Source organism: Gallus gallus, chromosome 4 (assembly GCF_016699485.2).
Source record: "Gallus gallus isolate bGalGal1 chromosome 4, bGalGal1.mat.broiler.GRCg7b, whole genome shotgun sequence".
NCBI classification, from domain to species: Eukaryota; Metazoa; Chordata; class Aves; order Galliformes; family Phasianidae; genus Gallus; species Gallus gallus.
This window is the reverse complement of record NC_052535.1, coordinates 21373116-21401059: the sequence shown is the minus strand read 5'-3', so window position 1 is coordinate 21401059 and position 27944 is coordinate 21373116. Positions and strand designations below refer to the sequence as shown.

At 40.0% G+C, this 27944-nt stretch overlaps 2 protein-coding genes across 5 annotated transcripts; one reads left to right on the top strand and one right to left on the bottom strand.

Moving 5' to 3' along the window:
- The first annotated feature begins 1663 nt into the window (after window positions 1-1663).
- On the top strand, window positions 1664-12239 carry PPID (peptidylprolyl isomerase D). The gene is made up of 10 exons (XM_426283.8): window positions 1664-1783; window positions 2315-2455; window positions 2541-2647; window positions 4210-4398; window positions 4502-4624; window positions 5632-5738; window positions 8808-8949; window positions 11215-11301; window positions 11388-11430; window positions 11996-12239. The coding sequence occupies exons 1-10, from the start codon at window positions 1699-1701 to the stop codon at window positions 12082-12084; spliced, it is 1113 nt and encodes a 370-aa protein (XP_426283.3). The 5' UTR covers window positions 1664-1698; the 3' UTR covers window positions 12085-12239.
- ETFDH (electron transfer flavoprotein dehydrogenase) lies at window positions 10457-27906 on the bottom strand. 4 transcript variants are annotated; one of them, XM_015285303.4, is made up of 13 exons: window positions 27869-27906; window positions 25320-25466; window positions 24341-24570; window positions 24048-24129; window positions 23650-23768; window positions 23268-23345; window positions 21342-21488; window positions 19461-19601; window positions 18107-18250; window positions 15954-16122; window positions 14068-14250; window positions 13519-13740; window positions 10457-13207 (listed from the first exon to the last, which is right to left on the bottom strand). In XM_015285303.4, exons 3-13 carry the CDS (start codon window positions 24560-24562, stop codon window positions 13044-13046), a joined length of 1671 nt encoding a protein of 556 aa, XP_015140789.3. In that variant the 5' UTR covers window positions 24563-24570; window positions 25320-25466; window positions 27869-27906; the 3' UTR covers window positions 10457-13043. The 4 variants fall into 4 exon arrangements, with proteins under 4 accessions (XP_015140789.3, NP_001026705.3, XP_025005518.2 ...); NM_001031534.3 differs by having other exon boundaries at window positions 27778-27884; XM_025149750.3 differs by having other exon boundaries at window positions 27840-27884.
- Between the last annotated feature and the right edge of the window lie 38 nt (window positions 27907-27944).

Below are 27944 nucleotides of genomic sequence, written 5' to 3'. Positions count from 1 at the left end.
GGGCAGCGGGTTGGAGCCGCCGCGCTGCTGTATGTGTGCTTCAGTCGCCTCTCAGCTGGAGCCCGGCAGCACTGCGCCCGGCCGTAGTCTGAAGTTACAGTGTAAGCCGGTGAAAAACCATTAGCCTTACACAAACTAATATGGCTGTTAGCATCCCTAGCCAAGGCAATTCTGTGCCGAGCCAAGCCTGTTCTGTGGTGTAGCATTTGCCAGGCACCAGTGTAACAGGGACACACTTGCTCATGGTGTCTTTCAACAGAGCACGAGAACATTGCTCTGAAAATTCCTGTCAGAAGCCACACTGTACGTTTTGTTTTACAGTCTGTCACTGGATACAAATTGATATGTAATGATACTACTGCAGTGCTGGGAAGGTACTCGCTTGGCTCACGTACTTTCCAGTCTCCGCTAATGACTCAGAGAAGGCTGCTTCAATTCCTTCTTGTTCAGCTCACATCTTAAAATGAGCACAGCAGTATTTGTTTTCCATTCGTCTTTCTCTTGCCTTTAGCTCAGACGCCGCTGATGTATTGCAAGCTGCCTGGGACACGGATTGCTTCTCATGTTGTACCTCTAAAGTACATTGCACATGGGGACTTCTGAGCAACTACTGTAATACGGATTACTAATCTGGAGTATAAACTCTTCCAACTTGGCCAGGAGCATGGCTGCAGGAGTGTGTGAGCCTGCTGCTGGAGGAATGAATCACTGCTTCTTCCCAAATGCAAGCTGCCAGCAGCTCTTGTGGAGGACACACACACACACCGGCACGGCGCGCTTCGCTCTGATGTCTGCCAAAGACGATCATACACTTGGCTTGACCATTCTACCGCAGTGATATTGTTAATCCTGCCTCTCTGCGCCTCACCTATGCTAAGTGTAATGATGAAAAAATCTCGGCCTGTGCCCGTGGCCCGCTGCCTGGTGACTTGCACATGACTCACAGCGCTGGTGGCCTCTGACACTGGAGCATGTGAAATCCCTGACACAGTTGCATGACCTGGCTCAGAGAACAAATTACCTTCGCTTAGTTCCACGAATTCCTCACTAAGCACTCCCAGATGGTGGCTGATGACTTTTCCTTCTGTCGAGGGTTCCCAGATGTGATACACAAGAGCACTTGGTGCTGATCGCCTCCAACCTACATCTGCATAGGGGCTGTGGGAACCATCACCGTGCAGCATAGGGCCTGCAGGATTATTAATATCGGTGCTACTGCATTTCTCCTTTCGGTCTGGGAATTAGGTTGTGAGGCACGTGTTCATTTCTTGATGGCTTCCACAGCCCCTGTCCAACACGGGTGGCTGGGAGGGATGGTCTGCTTCAGAGTGGTTACTGTGATGGTCATGCTTTAAGAAGAAATGTATTTTGCTTTCAGACCTTAAGAAAACCGGAATTTGTCGGTGTTTCTAAGCATTTTTGACAGCCGGCACATTTTTCGTGGATCGCAGCTTCTCGCAAGGCCTGCGTTTCTCCTGTAAACCCACACTAAATTAGGGAACCCCGTCCTCCCTCCCCCCTCTCTCCCGTGTACCTACACACCAGCCCGGGAGCACAGCGCTGTCCCAGCCCCTGCGGCTGCAACTTGTCGCACTGCCGTCGGTGGGCGGAGCGGGCCGCGGCCCCGGCCCCGCGGCGCCCGGAACAGGGGGGGCGGCTGAGCAGGCGGAGCCAGCGCGGACAGCGGGCGGCTGCAGTATGTCGCACCCGTCCCCTGTAGAGCGGCCCGGCAACCCCCGCAACCCCCGCGCCTTCTTCGATGTAGACATCGGGGGAGAGCGAGGTGGGCGCGGCGGCGGGGCGGGCGCGGAACGTTCGGGACGTGCGTGAGCGCTGTGGCGCGGGCCCGCCTCGGAGCGAGTCCTCGCGGGGCGGCCGTTGCCGGGCGGGGATCGGAGGAGCGCGGGGGTAGCGCTGAGGGGGTTAGCGGGCTCCATGCCGTTCGTGCCCCGCCGGAATCGGCAGGCCCGAGGAAAACAGAGAGAAGGGCAACATGGCACCCGCTCCCCGAGCCGAGGGAGAGCGGCGCGGCGCGGCGCGGCGCAGAGCGGCGGGGCGGTGCCGCGTGGTTGGCCCCGGGCGCCTCCACGTGCGGCGCGGCCGCCATCAGCCGCCGTCCGGTCGGTGTGGGACGGCCCGAGCCCCGGGCGTGCCGTGGCGCGCCCCTTTGGCGGCGATTTCCAACATGTAACAGCAATCAAAATAAAAACGATCAATTCTGAAACATTTCATTTCCTTTGTCCTGAAATACGCGGTGCATCACTGTACCAAGGACGGGACTAACACATTAATGGTTTTCTGTCTGTCCTTTCAGTTGGACGAATCGTCTTTGAGTTATTTGCTGACATTGTACCTAAAACTGCCGAAAATTTCCGTGCGTTATGTACAGGAGAGAAAGGAACGGGGGCAACAACTGGAAAACCTCTCCATTACAAAGGGTGCCCTTTTCATAGAAGTAAGTTCTCTGAAGTTCTCTTAAGTGTCAGTCTTTGTGCCTTTCCTGACTTGCTGCTGCATTTTATCATTATTTTCTTTTACAGTAATTAAACAGTTCATGGTCCAGGGTGGAGATTTCTCAAATCAAAATGGCACAGGTGGAGAAAGTATATACGGTGAAAAATTTGAAGATGAAAACTTTCATTATAAGGTACTGTATTGAAAATAGTAATTTCGTTCAGTTTTTGGATTGCCAGTGATGTTTAGTTGTCTTGCTATGTGAGACCCCATAACAACAACAACTGAAAAATTGGCAGGCATTGCTATCCAGTGGTTAAAACAAGCCCCGAGTGCAGTTCCATCAATTACAGCTGTGAGATGTTCTCTTAAGTCTGACATTTCCTCCCAGTGGTGCCCATAGCACTGCTGCATAAAGGTTATCTTGCTTACACAATGGTCCTTGTTGGAGGACTCCATAGCGTTCTGATGAAGGACATCCTGTGGCATCATTGCTTTTTTGTAATCGGGATGATTTTGAATGGAGTGAAAACAATCCTTATTTCTGTGCTTCTCTGTTCAGCCGTAGCAAAAGTTATCAGTGTGTCAGTGATGAGCTGGAGAGCTCCCTAGCTCTTGTACAGCATTTGGGAGCTTGTTTCCCATTCTCCTCGTTGTGGGTTGCTTGACAAAGTATGTTAGGATTTTTGTGGGAGTTAACTTGCCTCTACGACGCAGAAATTCACTGGCCAGTGCATTTAGTATGTAGCAATCCTGAATAGCATCTTCAAACCACTGTCTGGCCAACAGTCAGCTGCTTTTGTTAATGCTGGACAACACAGGTGCTATCTGTTTGATTTTGTTATATTTATATAGTTAACCTGTGAACTGGAATAATTTGCAAGACTTGGCCAGTGTCAAGCTTACCATGCCTGACTACTCCCAGTAGGCTTTTTTTGTGTTACGTCTCCAGCTAATGGCTGTTGCATTGTGCAACTCCCCTTTGTGCAGTCGTGAAGCTGTGTTGTTATTGTGCCAGAGTTTGCAAGCTGAGAGTCTGTCACAGTCTGATTTTTCCAGACTTTTCACTTGCTTTGCAAGCGTACCAAATGAATGCTGAAACCATCATGGGAGAGCCACTTTATCTGCATTGTTTTTCCAAACAAGAAAATGCACGAGTTATTTAGAGTTTTGTTGATAAGTAGGATTCTTCATGGGACCGATGCTAAGACTCGGCCCCAAGCAAAATGGAGTTGTGTGGAAACATTTGAAGATCAGAGCCACCAGATGTCCATCTGTAACTTTCTGACTTGTTCTCTGAATCTTTACAGACAAAACATGCATGCGTAAAGCAACGCCAGAGCTTACTGTTGGCTTTTTGTATATTGGTCAGCAATACCTAGTGTTAGTTCTAATGTAAAAAAAAAAAAAAAAAGGCAAGAAACCAAGGTGAAACATTCACATCTCTCTTAGGTGATCTGTTCCAACTCGAGCTGACTGGTGGGGTGGACTGACTGTACAAGAAGCAGACAAGAAATGTTAAGAGTATCAAATCATGTGCAAGTGGCTCTGGCTCTGCTTGCTAGGTGGCAAATACAGATGCAGAAGTGGGTGTTGGCCCTCTTTGGTCATGATAAGTAAGATTAGCAGCCAACTGAGTGTAACTGTGATTTACCAAGTCCTTATTATGTCTGTCCTTGCAACATATATTAAAGTGATTTTTTATATGTTGGTTGTAATGTTTCTTGTTTTTTTGTTTTTTTTTTTCAAATGCAGCATGATAAACCAGGGCTGCTGAGCATGGCCAATGCAGGACCTGGTACTAATGGCTCCCAGTTCTTTATTACAACAGTGCCTACTTCTCACCTGGATGGTAAACATGTGGTCTTCGGCCAAGTGATCAAAGGAATGGGGGTTGTAAAAATATTAGAAAACGTTGAAGTAAATGGAGAAAATCCTGCTAAGGTAAGCAAAATCTAACATCTGGAGATGGAGATTTTTTGGGGGTGGGCAGGGGAGGAGCTGTTTCAGTAAGCAAAAATGCTATTGACACTTTTTTTTTTCCCAGTTGTGTGTCATTGCAGAATGTGGAGAGCTAAAGGAGGGAGATGACTGGGGAATTGTTCCCCAGGATGGTTCAGGAGACACTTACCCAGATTTTCCAGAAGATTCAGATATAGACTTAAAGGATGTAAGTATTTTTCTTTTAAGGTACTTATTTTACAGAACACGAGACCTGTAAGTACTCCGAGTTACGTGGTGTCTGTGATGGTGTTCACTCAGCCTTTATTTCTAACAATCAAGATTCTGATTGACTGATAATGTCCATTTTTAGGACAGTGAATGCTGGGGGAGGACACCGCTCTCTCTTTATTCAGTGCTAATTACAACTGATTTTTTTCCTAGTAACTAACAACACAATATTGCACTTATTTCTTTTTCTATTTATTTCTTTTTACTCATTTTTTGCCTGTGCTGTAGTGACAAATTGTAATTTATTAGACTTCCAGCCAAGAGACAACTAACTTAATATCATACATATGGACATACATATTTATGCAGCTTTTAAAATATCCACCCTTAAAATGTCGCCTTATAATAATAAAGGACCAACCTTTAAAAATATTTTTAGTATATAGTAGCTAGGTGCTACTATACACTTGAAATATATGCCACTCTGGAAATAGAAATGATGGATTTGATGCACACAGGCAGTTCTTTTTCTCATTCCATAGAAGTGTTTTGAGAAAAAGAAATGAAACGTGTGTTGATACAACTTTTAGTTTAGAATGTACAGAGTTCAGGTACCATTGTGAGAGCCAGAAGATGAAATATCGTTGCAAATAAAGCTGTCTTAGTTGAGTAGTTTGATTTTTGAGATACAATTTTTTTCTGTGAATAACGGTCAACACTGCTCTATATAGCATTTAGGGGAAAGTTGAACTGCTGTGTTATCTCTGGTGTTTTCTCCTTTATGCTGTAGAAAACCCATTACAAGTTTAATCTTTCTACTGCATACCATAAAGTAGAGAATATTACAGGAGTGATCAGAAGCTAGTATTAATCTAAAACTGAAAAATTCTGAGAGTACATGGTAGTCTGTGAAAGAGAATGGACACAGAATCCTACTGTTAAAAATTAGGTAAGCCAAGACTATTTTCATAAGTAAATTTATATGTTATATTTTCCATCTATTAGGTTGACAAGATTGTGGCCATAGCAGAAGACATAAAGAATATAGGAAATACTTTCTTCAAATCGCAAAATTGGGCAGTGGCAGCTAAAAAGTATAGTAAAAGTTTACGGTAAGGCTATCATCATTAAATGAGGTAGTTCCTGTAATACAAATCAGTATTGCTATCAAGCAATTACACGTGCATGGTGCTCTGCTTTTTCTGTTCTAAACAATAACTTTCAGAGTCTGAAAGACACTTGGTTGAGTTTTAGCTACTTGCTCACATAGGTCTTCTGCGTACTGATAGGTAAGAGCTATAGGCAATAAGCATTGTTTAGAATTGTCTAAATGTTCCTCTGTTAATGCTCCTGCTGTGCTGGTGCATACCTGAGAAGAAAAGTACAACAGTATACTGGGTGTTCAGAAGGGAAAGGAGGTAGAGAGGGAGTGTTTCTCCCTGCCAGAGGGGAGAAAGCACTACAGAGGGACCTGGATAGACTGGATTGATGGTCCAAGGTAAACTGCATGGGTTTCAATAGGACCAAGTGTCAGGTCCTGCATTTTGGCCACAACCCCAGGCAACCCTACAGGTTTGGGGAGGAGTGGCTGGAAAGTTGCCTGATGGAAAGGGACCTTGGTGTACTGATGGACAGTCAGCTGAATATGAGCCAGCAGTGTGCCCAGGTGGCCAAGAAGGCCAATGGCATCCTGGCTTGTGTCAGGAATAGTGTGGTGAGCAGGACTAGGGAATTCATCCTGCCGCTGTCCTCTGCACTGGTGAGGCCTCACCTCAAGTACTGTGTTCAGTTTTGGGCACCTCAATACTGAGGTGCTGGAGCAGGTCCAAAGAAGGGCAACAAGGCTGGTGAAGGGCTTGGAGAATATGCCCTACGAGGAGTGACTGAAGGAACTAGGGCTGTTTAGTCTGGGGAAAAGGAGGCCGAGGGGAGCTCTCTTCAAATATCTGAAGGGTGATTACAGCGAGGGCAGGGTTGGTCTCTTCTCACTGCTGACAGGTGACAGGATGAGGGGAAATGGCCTCAAGTTGTGCCAGGGGAGGTTTAGGTTGGATATCAGGAAAACCTTCTTTACAGAAAGGATTGTTAAGCACTGGAGTTAGGGTAGTATGGTGAGGTTGTGATTGGACTTGATGATCTTGAAGGTCTTTTCCAACCCGAGTAATTCAATGAAAGGAAGGAGGTACTTCTCAGATTTCTAATAATCAGTAGGTTTAGGAGATTGCTAAGTTCAAGAGAGGGCGCTCCCCAATGTGATGCTTTAATTCATTACTGTTTTTTGAGGTGCTACGCCATCATCCTGACTCCATGTATAAATCAGACTTGCCTTCAAAATCATAATCTTCATGTTTTTGTTCCCATTCTGCTCCTTTATCATGATATTGGCTTCATTTAAATGTGGTTCTCCCAGTAACTTTATACTGGCCTTTAACTTGCTTTACAATCACTGGGTTATCAGCAGTAACAATAATGAAAGAAAATGTGTTCAGGAATATTTAATGCTGTGTTTTAACTAATTGGGTTTCATACAAGTGATGTCTTCCTGAAGTATTAAAAATCATCCTTTAATTATAGATATTAATTCAAGATGTAACTTCTCCTGCCTTCAAGAATCTTTTCATACTCCAACAGCAAATGTGAAATAACTGATTGACACAGAAACTTTTTAGAAGTCATGAAGAAAAAAGGCTGGAATGAGCCTTAAGGAACTTTGCATTTTAACTAAGCATTCTAAGAAAAGTAACAGGTATAATTATGTCATCACTCCCATTTAGTTGTCATGCCAACATGAACACATCTAACAAAGGCTCTTTCAGTTTGTATAGACCACTTTTTGATACTAATTATTTATCCTAGTGAATGGAAAGTAGCTTCTCTAACTAGACATATCTGTTTGACCCATAAAGAAGTGCTGGAACCTGTTTTCATACTTGAGTGGGCACACCCCACTGTTCTATCATAAAGTAATACTTCAGGTAGTATGGAATAGTTCTGACACAGCTCTTATAAGAGGTAGCTCCCTTCTCTTAGTTACATCTCACCTAGCAAACAATGACGACATTTGGCAACGATGTTTTAATATCAGTGTTGCATTGTGTATTCTTTCTTAGATTCCATTATAACCTCCAGTTCTTTTTTTTTCCTATCTTACTGATGCTTAGCCAGTTATTTTTAATGTAAGAATTCACATGTTTTCATGCAAATGTATTATTCCCTCTTGTTTCTCTTCATACTGAACTTATAGATTTCTTTGACTTGAAAGTTCTAATTTTGTTTCTAGAATGGTTGCAGTCTTTCATGCTTTGGTGTGACTCCTATATCCCATGGGTGTACTCTATTTGCTTTGAACATACTAATTTTCATATTATTTTCCATTGCTTTTGCACCTTTATTCTCTCTTCTGGCTTCATATCTTGCATGATGCACAGCAAGCAGACAAATCAATTGCATCATGTCTCATTTGTATTTTATACATTGCTTATTTCTGTACTCCAAAATTATATACAAACCATCCAGTACTCAAAAGATAGGAATACAAAACTGAAATAACATCGACACTAATCTGCAAAGATTGCATGTTACTCATGGCACAATTAAAATATGAATATCTGCAAGCATGATTTTGGTCAATTTGCTCTGTGTATTTTTGAAACAAAAAGAAGTTCCATAAGTAGGTCATTAAAGGAGTCACAGCTTTTATATCCACAACAGACCTTTGACATTTGAAACAAAACCTGCTAGCATTAGCACATTGTGAATTAAGAAAAAGGAAATACAACTTACATGTCAGTTCACCTGTGATGCACAGACACAGGTAAACAATATGGTTGTTGGGAATAAATAATCACAGAGATAAATTCTAATGGTTTAGTGCCATCTAAAACAGTCTTTCTAAGAAAAAAAAGATACCGTTAGTACAGTGTAGGGACAGGAGTATGTTCCTCCCAGGTTCTTACACTCAGCCGTAATTTCACCTTTTGTTACACATATCTGATACACATATCACATAAGTCTCACATATTGTGGTGCAAAAACATTTGTAATAATGGAATTGTAACTGCATTAGAAATGCCACTTTGGAGAAGGCAGCTTGTGCCTATCTGTGGAAAGTTAGCTAAGGGCAGAACAAAACTGAAGCTGCAATACTAACACATGTTCTTTGTGAACCTGTTTTTCTTCAGGTATGTAGAAGCTTCTGAAACAGTGGCAGAAGAGGGAGACAAGCCAAAGTTAAAGACCGTTGGGTTAAGCTGTGTTTTAAACATCGGCGCTTGTAAACTGAAACTGTCGGATTGGCAGGGAGCCATTGAAAGTTGTTCAGAGGTAAAATTAGTATTAAGTAGTTTGATTAACGATTAACCTATGGAGAGAATGGATACTGCAACTGCAGTGTTTTTTTAAGAGTCTTATGACAACATCGTGCTTGGAAAACAAAGTAAAAGGCAGATTGTGAAGTTACTACTAAGTTTCTAGTATGAGTCCTTTCAAAAAGATTTTGAGATTTAATTGACTCACTAGAAACAAACAGAAGGGGGTTGTTGCTTACTGCAAGGAAAAAAAAATACACACTGGGGTTGTCAGTTTTGTTCCCTAAGAACAGAGCTAATGTTTATAGTATAAAGAGTTAAATTGTCCATGGTGAAAAAGAATTCTGTTTTTTAGAAGATGATGAGCAAACACTTGTTGAAGATTCAATAGGTTTGTATTTTATTCCTTGAAGTCAAGTTTTCTAACTAACTAAAGCTCTTTTGGCTAGGTTTAGTGATGAAATTGCTGAATGGGAAGAAGGAAACAAACAAATATTGAAAAAACAGAACTAGAGACAAGAAAAAGAAACAAGAAAACAACAGAACTGAGTACATATTAGTAAACATGAAATAATTCATCTAACTCTGAAATTTTGAAAAAAAAAAACAACAAAAAACAGATGAGTATTAGAACACTTATCTGTTAGTAGGGGATCATAATGAACATCTGCTAGGGCTACCTGCTGAAAACAGGAGTCCCAGCTGATCTGTATGTGAGGTGTTTTTAAAGAGCTGGCTCTCTTCTTCCTGCTGATGGTGTTCTGCAGTTCTGCAGAACTTTCACAACTGGCTATTCAGGATGGACAAATGAAAGGGAAAGAAATAAAGTGTAATATGGCATCTGTCCTCCAGAAAATGATAAAAATCAAAATAGCATTTAAGTGTTACATATAGAAATTATTAATCATGATACTTGTAATATTTGCAAGTCTGAAAAATACGTGTATAGATATATTTATGATTGCAAAATTGCTAAAGGCAGCTCCATAGCTGTAGTGGCTATCTGTAATGTACGCTGTTCTGGTATCATAACAAATGTTAAACAGTAAATCAGTATTTTAAACAGAACAGCAGTTTTCTAAGACTAAATAGTAGAGTTCAAGGAATTGTTAATGAGAAATTATACATTTCTAGTTAGGATTTCTTGTGGCCAAAAGTTTTCTGAATAATTAATTTGTAATACATGCATCGTTTGGTGCAAATAAGAAATTACAAAGAGCTAAACCTGTTCATACAAACCTTGCCTTAAATTAGCTGTATGCACATTTGGTCCAGCTACGAATAAGGAATGCTACATGTGTGTATGTAGGGCAGGCACCCCATTTTTTGAACTCTTGACTCCAAAGAGGCTTCCAGGCTTTGCAGCAGACAGATCACAATGAACTTGCAGAACAATACTGACTTTATGTGAACAGCTGATGCTGAAGTGATTAGAAAAAACTTCTGTGTACTGTTTCTAGTGTCTAGATTTCTAAATGAATTAAAGTTAATAAAACTAATAAAGCCCCACATTTACACAAAGATTTCCTCTAATCATAAAAAGGTTTATTTTCTAAATTCAAAAAGGTATAACATAGAACTGTCTTTGTAGTAAGAAAAAACACTGATTTTCACAGGCAAGAAAATAAAGCTCTTAAACAATGGAACTAGGCTAATTAACTGAAGCACTTTAAAAAATAGTGATAAACAAGTGGAACAATTTCTTCACCTGATCATTTCATTTCCTATTTTGGTACTGTCATATATGTCAGCTGGAATACACTTAACAATGCAACCATTCAGCTCAGCAAAGGTGTAATGACTGAAATTTGACAAGGTTCCTGAATCATATGATTATATGAATCTTCCTATCCTATAGTGAAAAGTTTTTTCACCAAAGGATGGGAACAGAAAATTCTGTTCTACTTAGGATATCATTTTTCAGTTTTGTTTTTGTGCGTAGAGGAAGGAGCTGTAATATAGAGAGTCATATGCTGAGCCTCAGGGTTAGGTTAATTTGAACTGCAGCAGCAGCACCTTGACAGCTGTACAGATGCAGTTCCATTTTATCTTAACGTATGCTGGTCCTTGACAAAAGCCCACTTGTGTTAGAGCAGTACTAGAACTGATTAGATAGCTATTGAGTGTGTTACATTCTAGTGCTTTTTATTCCCTGGTAATCTTTGAAAACTTACCCTCAAATCAAACAGGGAGATTGTCTACTGGTGGGAACGGTGCCATTTGCAGAGTTGAGTGCTGTGAAATACTACACGTTAACATGACAACTTTATTAAATTCACAGGCTCTTCAAATAGATCCAGCGAATACTAAAGCTCTCTACAGACGGGCTCAAGGATGGCAGGGAATAAAAGATCTTGATCAGGCCTTGGTAATTATCACAGTATTTAATAATAATTATTATTTTAATCTAAATATTTAATCAGAACATTCACTTATATTTCTCTTTCTATTAAGGCTGATCTTAAAAAGGCTCATGAAATTGCCCCTGAGGACAAAGGTAAAAATAAAGCTGTTTCTTACAGATTCTTTATTTTAAGAATGTAACAAAGTAACCAGGGTAATACTTACTTAGAAAATCATACCACTGTGATGCCTGAAATGGAGGTTTCTACAGGCTGCTGAAACTTAAAATGCCCATGTATCAAGCACAAGTCTACTGACACAGAAGCATGTTCTTGTACAGCACTGATGCTTCTGTTGCCCTGCACAACCTGCTTATGTAGGTACAGAGGTCAATAGCATAGTTCAAAGCGGTCTTAATAATTCCCAGGTTGCAGTAATAAAAATTTTTTCTAATAGAAAAAGATTTTTACATCATAAATCCAGTGTGAATATCAACAGTGTGCTTCTTACATCATTCTCTACTTGGTTACCTTACCAGGTGAAACAGTGTATGGGACACAGTCTGTTTAGTGTCTGCTAGTGTCTGACCTAATAGAAAATGAAATATAGTTCTAGTATATAAAATAGTATTTGTGGCAGTGAGATCTGATCTTGACATACTGAGAAACCTAATGTAAAGACAATACAATAACCATGTCATGGATTTTCTTTTCAAATAGCTATCCAGACAGAAACACTCAAAATCAAACAGAAGATAAAAGCTCAAAAGGAGAAAGAGAAGGCAGCTTACGCTAAAATGTTTGCTTGATTTTTTTTATTCCTATATGTTGAATTCTATGCACTAACTCATGCAAAAGGCTAAATGGAGCTGTAAGTAAGTGTTCCTTCTTTCATTTGCCCTGTACTGCAGTTCTGTGTTTACAACTTACAAGTCTAATAATAAAGACATTGGTCAAAGGTCAAGTGTTGTTGTTCTTTTAAGCTGTAAATAACTTGTGTTTGGTGATTCAGATATACTGTTAATGCATAAAAGCAGTAGTGGTTGTGTTTTTTGGCTTAACGATGCTTCCTAAGAAGTCTGGTTTACCACTGAAACAATTCAGGCAGTTTCTTTTTATTTATTTATTTGTTAGTGCAGGCCTGATTCCTTTCAAGAAACAAGTGCTGGCAGACATATCACAAGGGCGCAACTATTAAGCACTTGTTAAACCTCCTTACAGATTGTACTGCAGATGGGCTCCCTGTCATCATCAGGAAGAAAAACAGAAACAAATGAACAAATCTAACTTTTATGTAAAATGTATAACACAGTGACAGTTTTCTAGATTAATGTATTTTCCCTACTGTGAGGTAGGACTACATGTAGTAAAGCACTTCAGGTACACAGAGAAAGCTTTTTTTTTTTTTTTTTTTAAGGATAGTCACTGAACTCTTCCACCACACCACACCAATGATTCTGGCTATGGCTCCTGTCAACACTTAACTTCAGCAACATATCCAAGATGCAAAGTTCATTTGTTAGTCAGGAGAATAACTTTCTTCTGCTTGCCACAAGACTCCTGAAAATAAGTTTGATTTAAATAAGGCTAGGGTTTAACCAGAGCGCACTGACTTTTCGTTTTATGCAGTGGTCATACCTCAAATTGAGAATGGCACATTAGTCTCAAACCGAAACATTCAGATCAGTGCTGTACTTTACTCTTCAGCATAAAATACTCCAACTTAGCTGCTGGTTGATCAGAAGTCACTGAAAAGTTGTCTGCCTGTTTACATCCCATTATAAGCTGGTCCTCCGCCACCTTCAGGCACTACCCAGTTAATGTTCTGACTTGGGTCTTTAATATCACATGTTTTGCAGTGGACACAGTTCTGAGCATTTATCTGCAGTCTTGATCCTTCTCCTGTTTCCAGAGGGATATATTCATAAACTCCTGGAAAAAACACAAGAGTGTGTCACTTCACTGACCAGTTTCTCCTTGAATGTATGGTCAAATACATTGCAAGCATAAGGACAGAAGTATATTACAAGTGTCACTAAATACCTTTCTTCCATGTTTACCAATTACTTTGTCATGAAAGTATCTTTAACAACATAAATTTGAAGATTGCTCCTTGAACCCTCTTCTAGGAAGAGGACTTGAAGTACTCAGAAGGCCAGGTGGACTCTTCTTGAAATACTTTTTTTTTTTTTTTTTTTTTTTAAATTGCAAAAAATCTCTCATGCTTCCTTTTTACTACCTACCTGCTGGGCAAAATCTTTGTTCTGGTCCATCAAACATAGCCAGATTCCTGCTCACAGGGATGCTGTCATCTTTCAGAGTCAAATGAGCAGGCTGATCATGTTCATGATTTGTACCACTTAAAGCCACAGATGACAGGAGATCAAAACTGATTTTTCCATCAGGCTTCGGGTATTCAATAGGTGTGCAGTCTTTGGCTGGCTTGAGTTGAGCAAAATCTGGTCCTAATACATTATTAACAAATAAGATTCAGAGTAGAATTACTGTAATTTGCAGTCACTCTTGAACAATTTAATCAAGCTTTTTGACTTCCCTCCTTATCAGAATGAACTATTTCCTAAGAGGAAGTCCTTTTCAGGAGAGACACCTATGCCTAAGTAGAATACTGCTTCAATGCCTTTGTGTACATGATGCGCTAGGTAGTGTAGAAAGTCCACTTCACCAATTAGCCATTGATTTCTAGAGTTCTTGCCACTTGGCCACGAATGCTCTAGCTTCAACTAAAATCAGGAGAGACTGACATGCATCTTCTTTCAGGAAACTGAAATTACCTGGATGCTTTAACGTCCATGGCTCCTTTCCTCTGAGTAGCCAATAAAATATACCCGTGTAAATCATTCCTCCATACACACCAAGCATGCTATGGCAGGATGGTCGGATGTTTCTAACCGAGTACAGCTCTTTCCAGACCCAGGACTTTTTCAGGTTCTCTTCATATTCTTGCACATCAAGTCCTACAGCAGGACATTACTTGTTAGGTACCTAACGTACGTAAAGGCTATCCTTAAAATACAAAATGATTGTTGAATAAAGACAGTTGTTAACAATGAAGGGAGCAAAACCAGAATTTCAAATTAGTAAGGTAGGAGTATCCTAAACCGTGTATTTCAGCCTCTGGTTTGTTGGCAGTTGTAAGCAAGTGTCTACTGTGGAGCAATGGCTAAACTGGCACCTCTATTGGAAAACAACTACTCTCTTGGATTCTAAGATTTGACCAGGACTGTTACTTGCTATTCAAGACTCAGGTTTTTCATTTCAAATTGTCAAGTTACAAGATTTTTTATTTTTTTTTAAATTTTTTTTAACAAGTTAAGCAACCACAAACACACTGATTTCAGTAACTTTGACTGTGGCCTATATGGAGGACACCAGTGCTACACAATGTTATTTCTCTCCCTCAGGAGCCAGCAAGTTAACAAGGTATGTTTGACTACAAATTCCTGATTTTTGTTAAAAAATACTATAGACATTGCACGTGCCACATCTACTACAGTGTACTTAAAGCCAAGTGATTAGAAAAAAAACAAGTTTCATATCAAGAAAGTTTCCTGAGGGCTTCCCCATCACCATTCAGTTACTACTACACAGGATTAAATGTTCTAAATAATTAAGTTCTAAGGGTTTGTCTGTATATGAAAACATGCTTCAGTCTCTATTTTCTGCCTCACATAATGGTCTGAGAAAGCTCCTTATCTATGCCCAAAGCAGTAACGGGGCAGTAATACCCAGTCTTGACGGAACTGGTAGCAGCTTATAAAATCTGCTGATAATCAGAGAGCGCCACAGTAACCCTGTAAGAGTAATTATTATCTCAGATGGTTTCTAAGCACTTTATCATGTTATGCTAAACTAGTTTAATTTATTTGTTCAGCATACCTCTGTGCCATCTTTTGCTGCATGTTACACTTGAACGAGAGCTCACTAAGAATGATCCACTGCTACAAAGAGATTTCTGAAATAATTATCATGTGGCACATGGCTATGGCGTCCACTTCCAGAGTAACTGAAATTCTAACGAGGATACCTCCTGTACAGACTTTGTTAACAGATTTAAGGGAACAAGCAAGGCTCAAGTATAACACTACGTGTGGCCAGGATCAGACGATTACTTGAGCGTGTTTAAATTACATACAATAGAGAATATACAATCTCACACAGGCTACTATAAAGACAGAAAAAAGTATCCTACCACAGAAGGAAAAAAAACTATCCTACTAATGAAGTAGTGAATAATAAACTTGAGAAATCACACCCTCTTTTGCTTACATTTCATCAGCTCTATGTAATTTTTTTTTGCTTTCTGATTGTGGTCTTTCAGTAGGACTTTAGGAATAATGAAGCACATTTTAACATTTGTAGGAAAAAAAAATACTATTCTTGTTTTCTTGTACAGGCAGTGTAAGCTTACTTTTCAGATGCTCATTAGAGGCTTATTTTTGCTCTAACAGCAGGATCAATAGTTACTAATAACTAAATAAAAGCTAATTTCTTAAATCAATTTACCACATAAATAGTAAATAAACATTATATATCTTTCTAAACCACCACACTCATTTCAGGATTTATTTTTATTTCCTTCAGGCATTAAGTTACAGCTAAACTATTGGTGGTTCAACTGAACACAAGGTAATTCCATATGACAGTACAGCGATCTTACCTATAGTCTTTGACTGGAGATTTTCATTGGTTAATTGGTTAAAGATGGCTTCTGAAGCCAACATGCCACTTTTCATTGCAGTATGTGTCCCTTTAATCTTAGGCACATTCATGAGTCCAGGACTGCAACCAATTAGCAGTCCACCTGGGAAGGTGAGCTTGGGTATTGACTGCAGAGGAAAAAGAAAGTAAGTGTGTTTTCTGTTTGATTTTGAAGAAGTGAATGTAACATTCTGGCAAACTGGCACAAGACTTGACTGTTCTTTACACTTGGATCTGTAGTACCTAAAAACGTACCAGAGTCGCTCAATTTTTGCATGGTAAACCAATAAGAAAAGAATGCAGCCACTGTAGTAGATTTGAGTATAAAATAACAGAACTTGTTCTTTCCTTATACCTTCTTTCTAGTTGCTTTATCTGTAACGAGACTGCTTACTGTTATCTACAGATATCACATTCCACCTTCAAGTGAATTTTTTTTAAAATTACATTTCTGCTTCCATTCTTCACACAGTCTCACCTCACAGTATATTACACACTGCTATCTTTGTTCTATTTCACAAATCTTCTCTGTTAAACTGCATAGTACCCTCTCTCCTAAAATGTGTTATTCGAGAGAAGTTGCTCAGCAGCCAACAAATCCATATGTCTTGGGCTATTCGTTGAATCACAGATGTTTGATTCTACTTCTCATACCAAGTCATTTTAAAGACTAAAGAACATGAGATAAGGTTGTAGAGAACAGACAAAGAAATAATCTCACATTAATAAAAATGTTATAGATCTATTTGATGCAATGCTGTCAACAAAATGAGAAGTGGAGCTACAGAACCACTTTATATATGGGAATCTTCCTGTAGTCCAGTGATGTAAATAAGTCAGACTGCTACAGTTATCAAAGCAACATATGCAAAAGAAGAGTTACTCTTCTAAAAATCTTCAGTGATTTTTAGTGAAAAAGTGACTGTCAGTTTCTCGTTTTTTTTTTAACTGAGTGCATATATTATAAAAAATACATATATAGAGAGGTATAATTTATACATACATATTTTATTTATATTTTATATTATAAAATTACTTAAAATATAACTTCATGATCAAATAGACAACTACAGAAAGTTTAAAAGTTAAATTTGTTTTTGTATTGGAAGCAGTGCAAAGTAAGGCATGTGTTGGTTTAAGTCCAGAAAAGAAGTCCAAGGATTTGGAGGCAGAGAAGCAGAAGAGCTATACCGCCTGTAAAAGCCCAAACAATGGCTCTAAGTGACAATAAAAATACCACATTCTTTTAGCTGTATGTTTGAAGCCCTGTAAGGAGCACACAAGTGAAGTCCAAATCTGACTACTTCACCTAAGCCAGAAAACTCAATAATGACTCTCTGTGATGGAGAAATGAGCACACTGGAAAGAGCAGCCTTTACTCTGAGATAAGCTAGTGACACTGCAGTTATCATGAACCGATTACAAAGAACGTGACACAAAATACTTCCAAGTTCAGACTGCAGAGCAGACTGACTGAACATGTTATCACAAGCATGATCAGTGAGTTACTTCATGAACCCACAATGACTCAGTCCCAGGCATTCACACTTGCATCAAAGCTCCAAAAGATTACACCAACAATTATCTTGCTGCTGAAGTTCTACTTGTATTGCAGAAGTTGCCTTACGCCACATTTATATTAAAGAAGGGATTCAAAATAAAAAGTCAAAGCTGTCAGAAAACAGAGGGAAACAGCTCCATAAATTGGCTGGAGATTGCAAACAGTCTAGCTACCATTACTGACTTAAGGGTCAAGCACGCAAAAGAACATGCCATTATGAAAATCCCACCGCCCTCCACTCACCCAAAAAAACCAGAACAGGTAAGTGGTGCCTCCTTCTCCCCCAGGTTTTCAAGCAAAATGAAGAATCATCTGTAGCTCTTTCACTGTTAAACACATCTGCTTGCAATACAAACCCATTAACAAAGTAGAAAGTGAAGTGATTGTGTCAGGAGGCTGCTAGTATTACAAAATCCAAGTCTAGCAAATCACAGTAGCTGCCTCCAGCAAGATAACGTGTTTCTGTTTCCCCACAGCACGCAATCTGAATCTGCAGTACTACAAACATGGCTATCAAGATCTGAAAGTAAATAACTTCATTAAGCAATTACCTGGAGACCACCTTCATTCAGTGCTCTGGCACCATACGCAATCCTTTTTCCACCCTCCAAAGTAGGTGCTATAGTAGGATGGTGCTTCCACCTCTGAAACTCCCTAAACGGATTCAAATAGGGATTTTGATAATCTAAGCCAACCTTAAAAAGAAGCGTAACATTAATGAATTATGAAATTTCAAAAAAGTTAGGAAAAGAAAACAACCATGTATTAGCACATCATCTACTTATGTTATTTCACACTGAACCAATCTTAGGATCTTTGTACTTAAAGTACTGCCAAAAGCAGGACAGTGCCAAGCAAGTCAGAGAATTTGCTGCCATAAGACTATGACCTACCTAAAACCTGAAGAATTGAGGTACTTAATTGCACTGTAACCACCTTCCACCTGCCTTTGAAACAAATCAGTGAAATTAAATTAAGCATGGTTTAATGGGTAGGATAAGTAGGAAAACTCGTTTCAAATTTGTGTTTCAAAAACTGCCCTAGACAAGCTGAAAGGAGTAAACAATTATTTCTAGATAGTCATCTCCTCACACTCATATATTGAAAACAGTTCACATCATCTAGCTCAGTCAATTATCCACCATTAAGCGAGCACTGGGGAAAGAATGATGAAAGAAGAAAATGGGAAGAGACATGCAATTTACTGAATGCCCACAATTTGCATTTTACTCATTTGAGAACTTGTTCAAAGGTATACCCTACATTTCCCATCTTTAACACATTCACAGAAAAAAAATATAAGTTGTTGAATTTTCTCTTTTGTCTAGAGGAATAATTATTAGATCCTCTAAGTTTTATTAGAGAAAAATCAGCAAAATACACTATGAGTCAGCATCAAATAGTACCCTGATTTCTCTACCTGTTCACTGCTCTTAGAGAACTATTTGCATCTACTTTCATCACTGGGCTTCATGAAAGTGCAATATAGTAACTAGGACAAGAATCAGATCAGACTGACAGAGATATCAACTTAAAAGGCAAAAAGTGAAATGATTTTGACATTTCCTAACTTTCAAATATTTCACAAAAATTTTGCAAGCACAGTTTTGATTAATCATCTTTTTATGGCTTTAGCAAAATTTGTAACTTTTACCAAAAAAACCCACTATTTTTAAGTTCTTCATTTTGTCCTTAACAGAAGATACTAGATCTAAAGACAGATTAATGTGACAAATTAATCTTGCCTTATACAGGACTAAGTGCACTCAAAATTGTGGAAGGACTAAATTTGGTCTGTTGTCATTCTTGTGTTTTCATCTTCACATTAAAACAGAGAAAATGTATAAAAATGAATATTGAACAACAACAACAAACACATATGAGAGAAAATATAACTTCACATACCACAAATCCAAGAGCAACTAAAGGTTCACCCTCATTTAAGTGATAAAGAAAGGATCCTCCATAGGTGTGTCTGTCTAAAGGCCAGCCTACAGTGTGTTCTACTCTTCCTGGTTTCCATTTCTTTTCATCAATAGTCCATAACTGAAATGAAGATCACCAATAATCATTTACTACTGTAAAGCATCAGAGACAAACACGCGGTTAAGTGCTGAGGGAAAAAAAAAACAACAAAAAAAACCTACATAAATTAATTTACTGCTAAAACCAAATTATAAACTCATTCAACTAAAGGCAGGTAACAAAGTATAAATACTTTTTTAGGTTACCATTTATAAATTTGACAGCGCTTCTCTTCCTTGAAAAGCTGCATGTTAAAAAACACGACCGAGACTCCAGTGCTATACCCCAAATTCTCATTCAACCACAACTGGATTCTTCTAATGAGTGACTTTTTTCTACAAAAATATTGTTTTTTCATATGATTCACTACAATTCCTCGCAAAATTTTGAGTCAGGCTTAACCACATGGCTGAATTGACCTAAATGTTGCTGCCCAACAATTGTCTTCTCTCTCCTGCACATCTCCAGTACTCATTTAACCCATGGTGTACTCACAGAAGCATTTTCAAGTTTTCACTAACAGGTCAATTTTCTGCTTAATTCACACAAAACAGCTTTTCAGTATGAAGTTCTGTGTCTAGTGTAATCTAATGATTAAAGGGGAATGGAACTACTCCTTCCAGCATCTCAGTGCCATTAGAGCACCTCAAGCACATAGGATACATATGCATGGATGTTCCAGTTTGGATTAAGGGGCACGTTTTAAGCAGGACTCCTGGTTGCTCCCACTTACTGTACTTCAGTTAACATTAAAAAGCAGACACAGAAGACATGAACTGAATTCCTTTCAGATGAAACTCAACTCCAAGACTGGCTCCAGAAGCCCATCTAAAGCACTCCAGTCACAAAAAAGTACTCAGTTAACAGGACTCAGATAGAGCTAGTCCAAAGTAAAAATAACCCCCAGATGTGCATAGCATGGATATTGGCTCATCAGTAACACCTTATTTCACTTTATAGCTCTACTCCTATTGCCAAAGCAGACAGCTATACTGAAACCAGACTTGTCTGTACAGTAACTTTAACAACTTAGGTATGAGAAATTTTAATTAAGACTATGTCACTTGTAGGATCATTTACCAATTGTCTATTCTCTACAGAAATTGAAAATAATTACTTAGAAAATAGTTTGTAGTTGGAAGCACATGCCTAAAGAAATAAATCATATGTTATAGCCAAACTATAAACAGATCAACATACCCTAAACAAACAGGTATTTTTCATGACTAATATTTCCTGCACATAAAAGATTTTAAAAATGGAACCAGATCCCTATCCCGATTTTACAAGCGCAGTGAAAGAACTGGCAGGGGATGGGGGCAGAGAGTAAGTGGGGAAGCTCATCCAGATGTATTTTAGAGAGCACAACTCCTCTGAAACAGCTCTTTCCTCTCTAATGAATATATAAGAAAATCAGACAACCATTCTTCCATCCTCAGGTATTAAAATGCCCTAAAATTAGGCAGCAAGAAATCCCCTCTTATTCACTAGAAGTACTGAAAGCAGATTTCACAAATGAGAAGGATTTAAAAGAAGTGAAAATGGATTTACAGATACCTCTAGATAAAAAGAGAAACAGCAGCTGAAATAAACATTCCGTTAAGACATTCAGAGAATGCCATCAACTTCAAAACTGCAAGGCCTCTGACATCTGAAACTGTTATTCAAATCATTGCAATGACTTATACAAAGTAACCTGAATACAAACTACATTCTACCTTGACAGTATTCTCCTTATCATTAAAATAATGCAGATCATACCTCTTTCAACCCAATGCCATAGCTCTGGGCTTGGCATTTCTCCCTTAGGTTGTATTTTGTGTACAGTTGTTTGGCTAGATGTCCATGACAGCCTTCAGCAAAGACAGTGACCTTAGCATGGAGTTCCAAGCCTCGTTCAAAAGTAGCCTGCAAAAATAGAGCATCTCGTAAGCAATTACTACTGTGTCACAACAAACTCCCTGGAAGAAAATGGGAGAGCAATAAGGTGATTTTACAGTACTCTGTGGTCCTGACCAGAGTCTACAAACCACTGCAAGCTATGGCTCTTGTCCAGTTGTATTTTACAGCCATCTATGATACAGTTCCAGCAAACCTCACAAGGGGATTCCAGTAGAACAGCACTACACTGAATCACCACTCTGTACTGGAAGAGATTCTCATATCAGATCAGCTTGCACACACCGTGCAGAGGAATCCCAACAGAACAAAGAAACAACCTATAACTTCACTTTTAGCATTAGACTAGAATAGGCTAGTAGATTAATTTTGCAATTTAAGGATAATAGATTCGAAATATATATTATCTAAATACTAATTATGCATTCTTACCTTCACCATTTTTTGTTTGATTGGTGCTGACTACAAGGTGAAACTATATTTGTTAACCACAGTACTTGATTAGCCTCTGTATAAACACATTGAAGGTAATTTTGCTTTGAAGATTATGCAAACTATTTATCTGAATATTAATGCCCAGGAAGTACTTTGAGCTGACAGGTAAAGCACTAGAATACTCATTTTACTGTAGTTGCACCTTAATTATGTACAAATGAATGAACTTAACAGACAATACTATTTTCACAGATACTTTCTATAAGAATGAGTGGTAATAAAAAAAATTCAGATCTTCAGGATTCCTTAAAAAAAAAAACCAAACACATGCATATTTCCTCCTGAATTAAACCAAAATTATCTTTAGTACTGTTGCATATTACTTGCACCTCCTACTGGAGGAAATGTATACCTGGAAATTCTACTGTGGGAGACAGACAACATTATACTGACAAAAATATATCACTTTTCCCCACCATCACTTCCTCCTCCATTGCTTTTTTTCCTCTTAAAACAAGGATGAGTCTTTTCTTGTCAACCCTTGCCTTAAATGAGAAAAATAGCCCAGATTTTTACGTGAAAGTAAATACTTCTCTGAAACATTATGTAAACTAGTAAGAAACTTCATCTAAGACTAAGGAAAAAAAAACCAAAACCTTGCACCAAGAATTTCTGTAGCCTCATAGCTGTGCAAAAATTGAGCTATTCTGAGGTACTGAACTCTCCCTATGTATTGCACGAGGAGAAAACACACCTACCACAGGTTATGGATTCCACTAAAAATCAGCTGAAGCCTGATACTGAGGGCAGAGTATTTTGTGCTTTTGTGCAGCTCACCTTTTGCGCTGTTTGGACAGTTGCTGTATCCAAAGGTATAAAAGACTGAGAGAATGTACCTTGCCCCAGCAAAGCAGACAGACAGTCAACAAATGCAGCTGCAGTTGTATGGAAGAAAATAGATCAGCCAGAAGCATACTCTCTTACACATTGGTAGCTACCAGCTGGACAACAGCTTCTATTCCACCTTTCCACCTTTTTTCTAGGTATTCCTGGAATTCTTTCCCTTGTTTCCTGATCTCGTGTGCCAAAGCATCATTTCAGTCCTTCCTTTAAGTCACCCACAGCCAAACCTCCTTTTTTCAAAGGCTTTTTCTGCTCATCTCAGAAGGAATTTACAATGTTCTGAGACCAAAACTTTCTTGTGTAATCAAACAATTTTATATAGAATGGAAAAACAGGCACTGAATTTTGTAATTTTTCTTAGGTTGCAGTGAGATCACTGACACTATTAGAAGCAGATATATCACAATTACAAAAATTAGATCGCTAGTTAAGGAAAACATAGCTACTTACTTTAGGTGCTCCATCCTTTTGAATGCCTACATCGTTAGTTGCTATTCCTTTCACACTACCATCTTCATGAAAAAGAACCTTTGGAAATATTTAAAAAAAAAACAACAACAACAACAACAAAAAACATTTAAATGATCTGTCATCCATTCACAAGACCTAATACACAACTTCTAAACACCAAGTCTTTCCACTGTCTAATGGTACAACTTGGAAGACAAAGTAATTATTAATGTACTCTATGACCTGCTTTGCTGAATCTGGGCCAGGGACTTTAGTCACAGAACATTGTGACTGTACAAATGTTGTGAATGTACAAATAATATGGAGTGCAGCAGAGGGGGTTCTAAAATGCTTCTCGTACACATGCTGATGTCATCATTACCTCAGCAGCTGCATAGCCTGGATACAACTCCACACCCAAAGCTTCTGCTTGTTCACCCAACCATCTCACAAAGTGTCCCAGACGTACTATGTAATTCCCATGATTAACCATTGGAAGTCCTAGGCAAGAAACAAACAAACACACCTGAAACAGAACACTAAGCAAAATAACACAACCTATGTACATTAGATGTTGTATCTTCTTCTGCAACTACTATCTTTAAAATAATATCAGTGTTACTACAGCCATCATCTACATAGATCCAAACACTGCAAGCGATTCTCCATACACTTACAATGCTACGTTCAATCAAAACTGTTTGAAGCAAAAAAAAAAAAAAAAAAAAACTGAAAAGGAAACAGAAAAGAGAGTAAAAAGAGCTCCTCCCCAAAGCTTACCTGGCAGAATTGGTACTGGAATTCTATATTTCTTTGTTAAAATTCCAAACTTGTCTTCAGTTACAGGAGTATGAAGTGGAGCCTACATAAAAAAGAGAACAGAAACAGGGCTGCAAGTTGTTTTTACAGCCAAACTAGAACAACAAAAAAACCCAACACAGCAAAGCAAAAAAACCCTTATTGCTTGCGCCTTGCAAGATCAACATATTTTATACGGTACTACACAACACAAAACTGAGTCAAATGGATGAATTTATTACACACCAGTAATGTGCTTGTATGTTCATACATACCCCCCGCTCCTTCCAGTCTGGAAAGAGTTCTTCTAAGGATCGTGGCTCAAGACAAGCACCAGACAGGGTATGTGCACCAATCTGAGATGCCTTTTCCACCAGACAGACACGTATTTCTTTGCCCTGCTCAGCTGCTAACTGTTTGAGACGAATAGCAGCAGAAAGACCTGCAGGGCCTCCTCCAACAATGACAACATCAGCTTCCTCTGCAAATCTTTCCATGTTTACCCCTGCAATAGGAAAAAAAGATAATTAGATAAACCAATCTTCAATTTCTCCCAGCCTCTTTCTGCTAAACCCTGTTTAGTGGTACTGGTTCTCAGATACTGGGTACCTGAGAAGTATAGCTGCCTTTTACAACAGCTAAAATATTTAACAGAATCCCTTCAGTACTTGGAACAGTGCACAAGGACATGAGCCTTTCAGTATAACAGTAGCTCTTTTTAAGTTGTAAGAAAACAAGCTATGAAAAACAATCTCTATGCACTGTAAATATCAGGAAGTTAACATTAAAGTTAATTAGGAGCCCACTTGGCTAGCTGTTGAAATTCTAGGGAAGGGAGAAAGAACTAGAAAAGATCCTTAGAACAAATTCCTTTATTTTACACTAATTAATCAGAGCCTTTTCTAAAACTGATAAATGCAAAGACTGGAATGCCCAGAGATCTCAAACTCTTACAGTAAACGCAACTGAGGAGAAGTCCAATACATACATACATGACAGAACTAAACCTTGCTGTGATAGTCGCTAACGATAAAATTGATTATGGATTTTCTTGAAATACCTAAGATTGGATTTAATCTAATCTCATTTCAGAGCAATAAAGACACCCATGAGACAGCAAGCATAACATTTCATTTGGAACATAAATACTGTACTTAATACAATTTCTGTTAAAAGGAAAAACAGCAACAAATTTCAGTGCTATTAAAGCTCAATCACAATAAAAGTTTTTAAAATGCATTTTTCCCCACTAACCTTCCCATCGTTTGTCTTTGTCCCGAGGATGAATGGTATAATGCGTGGTTATGCGAGGCACAGTGGCAGTGGATGCCCATCCTGCTTTATGCAGTGAGGGAAGGCAGTCTCTCTTTATGGACTTTAGAGCATGAAAGCATTGACGTGCTGCAAAAACAGAAAACAGGTTTGCCAAAACAGTCCTTTCTGAAAACTTTCCATTTCTCCCAGCACAAGCAGTACAACAAATACGATACACCCTCCCCTCCCCCAAAAGACTGCCAGAATAGGAGGAATCATAAACACAGATTCTTAGATTTTTAGCAGTTAGGATCACTTTGAATCAGTTCAACATTCTTACCATAATACCGCTCAACGTACTAGCCAACCATTTCTGACAGCTGACACAGGATAGCATGCACATAGAAAGGGAACATATATTTCAAGTTCCTATTTGACCTTGAACTTCAGCAGTAACCCTTCTGCCAGTTCAGGTCAGCTGTCCAGGTTCTGTCCTCTCCCAGTTCCCTGTGCCCCCACCCTGGCAAGATGAGAAGCTGAAAAACTGAAACATCCCTGGCTCCACACAGCACTGCTGAACAACAACTAAAGCATTGGTATGTTATCAACACTGCATTTTTCCTAAAACCAAAACATAGCAGCTGAAACCATGATAGGTGATTAGGCCAACAAAAACATCTCCCATCACAGTCCTACACAGAAAGAGTCAGGAGACATCAAGTAATAAGCATTAGTCGTGATGAATTCTTAACGTGAATTCTATCCATGAGAGCATAAGAGCTATAATTCTGTCTTCTCACAACCCTTAAGTATCCTTTGCCTGCAACTGGAAGCTGTGTGTGGTGTGGCTGACACATCTGAGGGATGGGATGCAGTTCAGAGACCTAGACAGGCTTGAGCAGTGGACCCAGGCAAACCTCAGGAATCATAGAATGGCCTGGGTTGAAAGAGAACTAATGGATCATCAATTTCCAACTCCATGCCATGGGTTCAATAAGTCCAAGTGCAAAGTCTTTGCACCTGGTCACAGTAACCTTCCACTATCAGTACAAGTCAGGGAATGTAAGGATGGAGCACAGCCCTGCCAAAAAGGACTTGGGAGTACTAGTGGATGGCAACCTGGACATGAGCCAGCAGTGTGCCCTCACAGCACACAAAGTCAACTGCATACTGGGCTGCATTAAAAGAAGTGTGGTCAGCAGGGCAAGGGAGGCGATCCTGCTTGTCTACTCTGTACTGGTGAGACCTCACCTGGAGTACCACATATGGAGTCCCTGATGCAGAAGAGATAAGGATCTTTTGGAGCTCATCCAGAGGAAGACCACAAAGAACGATCCCAAATATAGAAATCTCTCCTGCAAGGGCAGGCTGAGAGTGGGGAATGTTCAGCATGGAGAAGAGAAGGCCCTGGGGAGACCTGAGAGCAGCTTTTCAGTATCTAAAGGGGGGCTATAAGAAGAAAGAGGACAGATTCTTTAGCAAGGTCTGTCATGACAGAACAAAGGAAAAGAGTTGCAAACTAAAAGAATGAATATTTAGACTGGATACAAGTTAGAAGTTTTTTACAACAAGAGTGGTGAGGCACTGGGACAGTTGCCCAGAGAGGTGGTAGGTGCCCCATCACTGGAGACATTTAAGGTCAGGCTGGATGGGACTCTGAGCAACCTGATCTAGCTGTAGGTGCCTCTATTTGCTGCAAGGGAGCTGGACTAGATGACTTCTAACAGTTTGTTACAACACAAACAATTCTATGAGAAGCAGTACATTCTTTAAGTACAAGGACACCTGTATATGTATTAAAATACAACCATAGAATGGTATGGGTTGGAAGGGACATCAAAACCCACCCAGCTCCAACTCCCCACTGTGGGCAAGGCTGCCCCCCCATTGTGTAAAAAGTTGTTTTCCCTTCTACTTATAAGCTTCTTTAAGTACTAGAAGGTCAAACTGATGTCTCCCCAAAGTCTTCTCATCTCCACGCTGAACAAGTTCCCTCAGCCTGTCTTCACAGGATGCTTAGCTTAACTTCTGACGTGCCAGCAGGGCTGACGACCCTCAGAGGTAGGTGGCACAGCTAAGGACACACGGCGCTCCCCAGTTCTGGACAGCCTGACACCTCAGAGGCGCAGAGCGGGCAGGCGGCTGGCTGCACCGCGGCTCGTTACCGCACAACAGGCCGCTCGGAAGTCACGGTCAGCACACGAGACAGCAGCACGGAGCTGTGCGCGCGTTCCCTCAGGCAGAACCGACGTTCCGCTCTCCCACCGTTCCTACACGCTGAGCCGGACGCAGCGCCCACCCGGAGACACGGGAACAGCGCCGATAGCCGCGCAGCGGCGACCTTTGCTCGCATTCCACGCCACTGCCAGCCACTGCCAGCCACTGCTAGCCCCAGCCCCAGCCCCACCGCGCCGTACAGCCCTGCGGCCGGCTCCCCGCGGGCGAGCTACCGAGTTACCTCGGCTGGGGAACGGACAACGGGAAAACAACATGGCGACAGCATACAACCCCTCTCCGCACCCTCAATACCGCAGGCATCTGCCCCCTACCCCACCGCTCATGCGCACTCGACAGCGCTCGCTCCGCCCCTTGGGAAAAACTACCGCTCCCGCCGTGGCGCGCGTC

Excerpts from the sequence above, each read along its gene's own strand:
- PPID (XM_426283.8), top strand. The coding sequence starts at position 1,699 with ATGTCGCACCCGTCCCCTGTAGAGCGGCCCGGCAACCCCCGCAACCCC. Across the intron at positions 4,625-5,631 it reads CAGATATAGACTTAAAGGAT|GTTGACAAGATTGTGGCCAT; the intron begins GTAAGTATTTTT and ends TCCATCTATTAG. Across the intron at positions 8,950-11,214 it reads CCATTGAAAGTTGTTCAGAG|GCTCTTCAAATAGATCCAGC; the intron begins GTAAAATTAGTA and ends TTAAATTCACAG.
- ETFDH (NM_001031534.3), bottom strand. The coding sequence starts at position 27,811 with ATGTTGTTTTCCCGTTGTCCGTTCCCCAGCCGAG. Across the intron at positions 21,489-23,267 it reads AAAAGGATGGAGCACCTAAA|GCTACTTTTGAACGAGGCTT; the intron begins GTAAGTAGCTAT and ends CTATTTTTGCAG. Across the intron at positions 13,208-13,518 it reads ACAAAGATTTTGCCCAGCAG|GAGTTTATGAATATATCCCT; the intron begins GTAGGTAGTAAA and ends TGTTTTTTCCAG.